At 46.2% G+C, this 9196-nt stretch overlaps 1 protein-coding gene across 7 annotated transcripts in view; it reads right to left on the bottom strand.

The window, feature by feature from the left end:
• Positions 1–7115: 7115 nt before the first annotated feature.
• Positions 7116–9196, bottom strand: part of APLP2 (amyloid beta precursor like protein 2) — a 49260-nt gene continuing 47179 nt past the window's right edge. For all 7 annotated transcript variants that reach the window (XM_054647327.2, XM_077190060.1, XM_054647328.2 and 4 more), the window contains one exon: positions 7116–8640. In XM_054647327.2, the coding sequence (XP_054503302.1) occupies positions 8539–8640 (102 nt within the window). In that variant the 3' untranslated portion in view covers positions 7116–8538. The remainder of the gene's footprint in view (positions 8641–9196) is intronic.

The following is a 9196-nucleotide window of genomic DNA, read 5'->3' as shown; positions in this document are numbered from 1 at the left end:
TCCTGGGGGGCATTCCCTTGGTTAGGGAGACACAAGAAGCTTCTCTCAAAAATCTGTTAAGACCCCATTGGCTCCTTCCCCTGTTCCTATGTCCCTGAGCCACTCCCTCCCTATTCCCTCATTGTTCCTTGGCTTTGTTCTGCCCCAATGCCGCTGTCCAGCCCCTGCCTCTGGGCAGAGAGAAAGCTGGAGAGCCCCCAGGAGAGTGCCTGGGACCCTGAACATCTTACCAGGTGGCTGAATTAAACATCTGTGGATACCGTGCAAAGGCCCTTTTTGCTTCCTTACCCTGGACTTTATTAGCAGCAATTCAGGCTGCAACACTTAATCAGAAAAAATCACCATGACTTCCACGCTGAAGCTCCTTTTTTCAGCAAGATATTCCAAATATACCAGTAAAGTGTTGTGGTGGATGTATATATATAAACTATATACATCTCAGGCTGTATATAGTTTATATATGTATATATACACATATATGTATAGTCTGTAAAAGTAAAGAACACTTGAACATCGTCAAATACCCAGTGTCTTGAAAAAATATGAACTGACAGCACAGGAATAAATGCACCTCCTAAACCCAGAGTGTAATTCAGAGCACAAACTGGGCTGTTGGAAATTCAAGTGTTCTCTGCTTTTTTAAAAATAAACTTGGGCAAATAGGCCTGGAATTATATTACAAGGGCTTTTCTCATCTGTTGCTTGTAGTTCTTAATGCATCATCCTGAAAAACAAAGGATGCTTCTACCCAAAAAGCTGGTTTTGGTGTTCGCTCTTCAAAGCAAGGAGAAAGCAATTAGCAAAAGGCAATACAGACAACATTCCCAGAACTACGAGCAGAGAAAGGCACTAAACACATAATCTGTACAAAAAGGATTATTAATGAAGTAACTGCAATAGCTGAAGGCTGGATCTGTGACCAAGCCTTGGCATAGTCCCAGTCTAGTTCTTGATTCTCAGTAGCTGGAGTGAGCTCCAGTAGTTTACTTGTGTCACCAGCAAGGGGTAAATCCAAAATTCAGCTCTTAAAAAACCTCAAACCACTGGGAATTCATCCCAGTAGAGAATGGCTGGATCATTACTTTACCTGCAGTTTATTTCTTTTCTAGTATCCAAATACTCACGTTGCCATAAGGAATGTTTCCTTCCTCGTGCCTGCTGAAAACTCATGTACATAATTGCATCTTCACAGGATAACACAAAATCTAAAACAGATGATCCTGTTGCATCCAAAAAAGTGATACCAAAAGGTGCACAGCAAGGGCTGAGCCCCAGATAAAGGTGTAAAGGTGTCATGGTTTGACACTGGCACAATGCCAGTGCCTCCATGAGAATACCCTCTCCCTGGTTTCTGCTGTGAGATGTGACCAGGAATAAGCAAAGCAGGCTCCCACTTAGGAAAAAAAAATATTAACTAAACTATAAGGAAAAGGGAGGAAAAAAAAGAAACACACAAGGAAAATGAAAACTTCACAAATACATCTCCTCCTCCTCCCCACCAAATTCCCAATACAATACATCCCCCAAATCATCGACTCTCAGTTTGGCACCACCCTTCAGAATACTCAATCCTCAGTTCATCAAGAGGAGAAGGAGTCCTTCTTGTGCCAATGGTGATCTCTTCCTTTCATGTCCAGCGCTCTCACCACTAACAGGGACCAGAGCTGCTTCTAGGGTCGACTTTTAAGGATGCTTCATCCCACTCCAAAAAGGCACAGTCTCAACTTTGGGACATCTGTCCCCCCCATATTTTTCACCCCCTGGGGCCGAGGGGTACCCACACCGAACCCTCTTGGTCCTGAGGCATTGCCTCCCCCTAGAATGCAGTCCCTGTATCACAAGGAACATGGTTCTGTCCATGGCTGTACAAAGAGTCCAGCAAAAGCCACTCCATCATCTCTTCCCACTAAGATTCTTCTCTATTCTTCCAACATCTCTCACTTGCCCAGACCTCTCTCACACTTGCCCATTTCCTTCTTCATCTTCCAATCTATCTCTCTTCTAGGAAAGGTCAATGTTCTGTAAAGTTCTCATTCTCCGAAAAGGTGTTAGAAGCTCCTGAAGCTCCTACAAGCGGCCGGCTGCACCCCCCGCTTCTTCTCCTTCTCAGCCATGCTGCCGGCAGGTTACAGTCTCGGGCACTGGCTCTCTCTCTCTCTCTCTGTCTCCCGGCGGGGGAGCGCTTGCCCGATGGCTCCCGGTGTCTCTCTCTCTCTCTTCCACCCTTCCAGCCCCGGGCTCAGGCCTACCTCTCCCGGCCACATGGCTTTTCCCCTCCGCCCGCCCAGCCAGCAGCTGGGCCGGGGCAGAGACCCGAACTCTTTCCCGCCGGAAACCCAAGAGAACTTCCCCCGCGAGTGCTCTGCTTTTAACCCCGTGTTCTCAGAGGCGGATCCAATGTCCCAGTGGCCACATTAGGTGCCAGTATTAAAATCTGAACACTAATTGGCCTGACCACAACATCCCAGAAAACATATTTCCTGTCAAACCAACACAAAAGGGCTGCACACAAATAAGTTTGCCTGGAGTAGGAAAAAAGGATGATATTTCTCTGTGACCTGCTCTCAATGTAAAGATCTCCCTTTAGATTTCCCTGGCCTCAGAGAATCACATAGTTTTTCCTGCCCCAAAACCCATGGATACGGGCAGGAGAGCTGCCTCTGAAAAAGGCAGTGTTATATTTGACCACCCAGAGACCTGCTCTGACCCAAGCTGGGAATTCAGTGAGATACCCTCCAGAAGTTCCTTCCAGCCTTCATTTCTGCATGAGCCTGCTCCAGCTGCAGGATTATTCCCTGCTGGAGCACCACACAGAGAAAACAATTATTCCTCACTCTGCATTCGGTGAGGCAGTAGAGAACCAGCCCCACTCTGTTCTCCACTGCAGGAAGCAGAGGTTCTGGTGAGCCCACAGGAGAACGGTCCATCCTCCCCCTTTCACACATGCACCCTGCAAACCCAGGCAGCAACACCAAAAGCCCAATCTGTAGGACCTCTATAAGGTTGCTCTAAGAACAGGTCCTCTGCCAGATGTTTGCAAACACACCCTGGGAGCACCAAGCCCAGCTCCAGGATGGCAGTCCCCAAGTCCCCATTCTAGCAGCCACCCAGGGAGCAGCTGAGGGAGCCAGTCCCTCTGCTCAGAAGCCTTTACACCACTTTCTCCCTGCAGGTGTTTTCTCTGAAGTGCCTGTGCTTTCAGCTAAAAAAATAAATCCACCCTGGCACCATCCAAGAGACCAGAGTTTCCCTCTTTCTTGAGCTTGCCATAGACAGAGTCCTTCCTCTCATAGACCTTGCAGGAGGATACACCAAACAGCTGCTATGATAGCATCCAGAAGGGATATTAAATCCCAATCAACCATCTGCATCTCCCTTACCCTTCACTGACAACTTTCTAGAGCACCAGAATGGAAGTACTCTCAGCCTCTTCAACATCAGAGCAATATGTTTTACAGGGAGAGTTTCTTCACAGCCACACACACATGGGATGGGATGAGCAGAAAGTTCAAAGCCAGGAGTGAATACATTCTCAGGGATTTCACTTCCTGCTGCACAGTCAGGCAGAGAAAAGCCCCTGGTGTGCAGGCAGGGACACAGAGGAGAGAATTGATGTTCTCCCTGACAGGGAATGTTCCCAGGGAGCAGGTGAGGAGGAGGAAGGAGATCCCTGCTCTCACAAGGAACAGGTGAGACACTCCTGAGAAGTTCCTGCCTCCAGAGTGGCCTCCAGCCCAGGTCCAGAGGACCGATGTTGCTGTGGAGACTGTAAGGATATTGAGGATGTCAGGAGGATCATTTGCAGGTAAACTGACTCCCCTTGCTCTTTCTGCTCTCACATTCAGGGCTTATATGGGGGAATCTAAGGTATGGAAACAGAACTTTGGCTAAGGCTCCTACCTTTCCACAGCACAGCCAGGCTGTGGGACCCAGAGCTCCATGAAGCTTTAACATGGGAGGATGAGGGAGCATTCAGAAAACTGTGATATCCCCAAGCTGTTTCACAGCAGACACAGCAATTCATGTATTAAGTTCCACAGACTCTGTCCCATCACCTCACCCCCTTAAGGGTCTTTACCTCCTCCCACTGACACACATCATGGCAAGGTTTTGGGGAGATGGGACCACTTCCCTCAGGCCCAGTCCCTCCCACCACCTTCAGCCCCACACTCCAAGCACCAGAGTCTGTTCAGATTCTGAACCTCCCTGATGCCATCCAGAGACTGATGGTATTAAACAACCAGCTTGTTCAGCCCACAGCCTGTTCTCAAATTGCTCTCAGGAACCCAGTGCTGCTGGAAATAAATTTTTTTATTAACTCATCCTGGCAGCACACACAGAAAGCCTCCGGTCCAGGGGTTAAGTGCTCCTGCTACAAAGCACAGTCTCCACACAGGTCACTGGTAAACATAGCAAAACGCTCCTGAGTTTAACCCACTCGCTCCTGCGGAACCACATATACACGAATTAAACCCTCACCTCTATGAGGTGCTGTGCTCAGCAGAATCTTCTCCCCACCTCTGCAGCAAAGCTACCAGTGCCTGCTGAGATCAAACTGTGAATTTATGGAGAGGCACCCAGAAGGTTAAGAATGCTCTGACTTCTGCACTGGAGAAACAGCTTTTGAGCCTGCTGCTTTCCAATTCCTTGAGACTTCCATCCCACAGTGCTGCTAAGGATCACAGCCAGGTGATCTGCATGTGGTCCCACTGAGACCTGAAAGCAGGAGCAGCTCACTCACCCTTGCTTTCCCTACCTTACTCTACTATGTCCTATAAAAACTGTCTTTTTCTGGCTCATCACTGTTGCCCCTCGCTGTGCATATCTGGCAGCCTTTTTCACCACAACAAAGCCACTGATGCCACTGACTTGAGTTGCACCCGCTCTGGAGACCACCCAAATTCCTGTGTGGTGGCACAACTTTAAGCACCACTCAGGCTGGACCAAAAGGACACCTCACCTTGAGACTTGCAGCTCTCAAACATCTACCTGACACACCCCAGGTCAAAGGATTAGGAGGGTTTATGTGCTCCATCAGATGAACGTCACCTTTTGATGGGGCAACAGGGAAAGGCTCCAGGCACTGCATCACCACCTGCTTGAGCTCATCGTGGGCACCTTTTAATCTCTTCTGTGGGCCAGGGCTGAATGATCAAAACCACACTTCACACAAGTGTTGCACTGCACATCAGAGACAAGTAAGGCTGATAAAATCAATCCACCCACGTTCCATCCGCTTGTTCCTATGCACATCACTGTCCCAATGCACTGACGTTCATCACTCTACCCTTGCAGGAATGCTACAAACAGCTTCAGGAGAAGGGAGACAAACTGACCCAGCACTTCCTCTGCTCAGCATTCCCAAAGACCCTTCTCAAACATCCTGTTTCCCCACCAGAGAGTGAGGGGGAAAAAGTGCTTCCTCTTGAAGCACTTTTTCTTTAAAATCAGTTTTTCTATTGAAATGCAGCTCTCCACATGTTACAAGTCTTCCCCCAGCCAACTGCTCCACTGTGGTCTGAATAATTTAAGCATCTCATTGCCATGAAACTGCTGATATTTTCCCAAACTACCTCATTGCCTCTTTGTTGGGATCAGCCCCTCTTCTTGCACAGCTTATACCAGGAACACTTGGGACATGCCTTAGCACCCATCTTCAAGCAGCTAAGTTTCAGCATGACTTTTCAGAAACTGTGGTCAAAATTCATCCTAAAGAATTGATCCCAAGTGCTTGGCAGTCTGTGCCAAAGCATGGAACTAACAGACTTTGATTCCAGCCTGATGTATTTATTTTGCAGGACTAATAGTATTTATCAAAGGAAAAATCTGATACCCAAATTCAATTCTGGAACTCAGTCTGCAGCCTCTGTAAATTGTTTCACTTGCAGGTCACCCTACCTGAGGGTGCAGTTCAAGAATGGCACTGGGCTGCAGATATGCTTTGGCATAATTTAAATTAAATTTAGTTTAAAATCAAAACTCTTTCCCAAGTAGTTGTGACAAGCCAACAGAAGGCATTTTCTAGGACAGCATCTGCTCTTTCCTCGGTGTCTGAATAATTTAACCAGAATATGGAAGTTTCAGTGGAACCAAGGAGCCCATGTTTAAGGAGAAACAAGACAAGCAAGTGCTTCCTGTTCAAAATTGTTAAAACTTCTTGTTTCCTCCTCTCCCTCTCTTCCTTCAGACCTATTGGCAACTGCATTGATCAATATGGAGGAAAATTAATTCTGTCTATTGACCTCTAAAATGACATTCAGGTGACAGTGACTCTTAGAACATTTCACTGAGATGAGAGAGTAAGAATATGTGCTTGAGGTCACACCTCAAAGGAGAATAGAGAGGAATGACACATGGGACCAGAAATAGCTTTGAGCTTTACAGGCTGTTAGATTTAGGTGTCCTGGAAGAGAGAATTAAATCAAACAGTTATTCCCCCTCATAAAACAGCAGCAGCAATTCAGTAAGTGCTAACCTTAATTAGCTGATTCCTGCCCTGGGCTCTATGACTTCAATTATTTCAGATCTGGCCATCCACCAGAAACAACCACACAAACAGTGTCACTGTGAGGTCTTTATCCATGCCCTCATATCTAGGAATTCTAAGGTTTCCTGCTGTCCTTCTGCCCAGTCCCATACCTGAGGCCTATGGATGTCACAGGCTTTGAGCACACAGCCAGCACAGAGTCCCTGTGGCTCTCAAGGAAGTGCAGGGGGATGGCCAGGGACAGAACAGCTTGTCACCGCAGAGAGCCTTGGCTCTGCTTGCTCCCACAGAGTGTGCCAGCAGCCACCTGCATCCTGGGAATGGGGAGAACCATCCACAGGATCTTCCAAAAGCAGCCAGAGGAAGCCCCAGCCCAGCTCTCCCCAACCTGCACTCCAGCAGCTGCTTTAACGCTACTCAGGATCCAGCTGTTTGTTTAGCAGCCTGCCTCCTCCACTCCACAAAGGTTATCAGGATCTGGAAATACCACAAAAGACTCCAGGCATGGTTATACACCAGAATCTGTACAGTCTTTCTCCCCGTCAGGGAAAGGTTTTGTGAGTTTGGCAGGACAGGGTGGGAGGACAGGGAATTAGAGCGAGCACATGAATAAAGAGAAGAAGCAATCTGGAAGTTAAAGTGTTTATTGATGTGTTTAAACTTTGTACATTCCCCACAGACCACACTAAGGAGTTTGCAGGTAAATCTGTGCATAGTGGGAAGAAACACGGGAAGGGGAAGAAAAAATAAAGTCACAAGAAAAATAGAAAAAATACACCACAGGTTACCAGAACCCCCAGATTAAAAAAAGCCGTGAGCATTAACATCAACTATACAAGCATTACAAAGACATGATGATGGTGAGTGGAACAATGCCCCTTTTGTTCTTCTTGGGGCCTATGTATCCTATTTCCCTTAAAGTAGGCAGCATCCCTTTCCCAACATGTCACTCTCTTCCATCCCCAGCTAAGAGACCTCTCTGTGTTTGTCAGCTCCCAAGGTCCCAGTTATTGCAGTGATTTGTCATTTCTGGCCCAACATCACCCAGGGAGATGCAAAGGCTCAAAAACCTGTGGCTCTTAACTACTTACCATGTTGGTGAGGCAGGAGAGCTGGGGAAATTAGAAAGTAGTAGCAAGAGGGGGCTGTTAATGCCAGGTGAGTACTGAAGGAAACTGGCTGAGAACAGAGATTTCAATTCAATACCAGAACTTCCAACTCTAGAGCAGAACTGAATCTCGAAGGAGAATGTGCAGACCCAAGTATGCACAAACCATGTTCTAACATTCTACTGGAATAACTATAAACAGAGATGCCAGAAGCCTTTTAACTCCTTGCCTCCATGGAGTCTTGATTCCTAGAGCCCAAGCTGCTAAGCAGCAGGGTGCACACCACTGGCATATGAAGATGGGGGTTTTTTCCTTTTTTTCTTTTTTTTGTCTCATTATAGGGAATTTTGTTAGTTACTGTTCCCAATTGCTTCTTTGCTTATGCTGTAATAGCTTCTATCCCTAAATTAATCTCTTTGCAAGTCCCAGTGAAATTCACTTAAAAAAAAAAAGGAAAAGAATAATGCTTTATATACAAAAGCCAAAATGACCAAAGAGCCACAACTGTCTCCTTTTTTGAAGGTGGGCTGGTACAAACGACCCTCAATATACAGGTGGTCTATCAGAAATAAAAATCAACATTTCCCATTTTTATATATATAGAGCTTGTATCAGACAACAGTACAACAGAACTGGTATTTTTCAGATTATTTAAAAAAAAAAGAAAACTACATCTCATTCGAATATCTGCAATAGATCAATTTTTCCCATTTAAGGAGATTTATATATCATATTGTTATATTATCATTTCTTCACCCATTTTAAAGAATGGAAATTGCAACTCTACAGTAGTAATTATAGTCTTAATGATCCAGGAGTTCTGAATGTAAGATGAAGTCCTCTTGAAGCAACTGTTGGTCAGTAGTTGATCCAAAACACTGGACCACTTTGGCCCTTCTCCCCGCACCTTTTCCCATCGGGGCTATTCCATCTTCATCTCTTTTATATCTGCATCTGCTCCAGGTATTTGTAAGTGGGATTCTCATAGCCATGGTTTTGCATCTTGCTCAGATGCCGCTCCTCAGGGGTGAGCATCGGGTCAACCTTTGAAAAAACACATGATACTGGTCAAGGAGACACTTCTAGGATTGATTCCACAAAACAAGAGGCAACAGACAAACACGGAGTGAATACCATGGTGAGCAGTAAATGGAAAAAAAGGTAAACTGCAAAAGGTAATTTGAATAGAATTGCTTGTTCAAGAGCTGACGCCTCCTGCCCACCCAATCCCCTGTGGGGATGTTCTCTCAAATCTGTCATTGCTCAGTCAACACTGCAAATCAGGGACCCACTTCTCTCATTGAAGAGGTTGTTACGATCTCCTGCATGGGTGGGGCAAAGGGAAAAGCAGCTTTCTCTGGGCTCCATTAAGTTGTCATAGAAATGTGCAAGGAAGAAGGAGCTGCTCTTCAACATTTCGCCAATCACAACATCTTAATTGTCAATTAGCCAGGAGGACAAATTGCTGTGGATTGACTGACTGACTACTCTGCTAAAGATATTGCCTGAAAAGCTCATTTACTGATAAATCCTACCCTGAGCCAGCCAGGAAAGCCTAAGTAAATCCTAGTGATAAGCAAATGCAACTCTGGAGTGGCAG

The sequence above is a fragment of the Agelaius phoeniceus genome, chromosome 23 (assembly GCF_051311805.1).
Source record: "Agelaius phoeniceus isolate bAgePho1 chromosome 23, bAgePho1.hap1, whole genome shotgun sequence".
NCBI classification, from domain to species: Eukaryota; Metazoa; Chordata; class Aves; order Passeriformes; family Icteridae; genus Agelaius; species Agelaius phoeniceus.
Note: the sequence above shows the minus strand (reverse complement) of the source record. Positions and strands in the feature narration are given on the sequence as shown.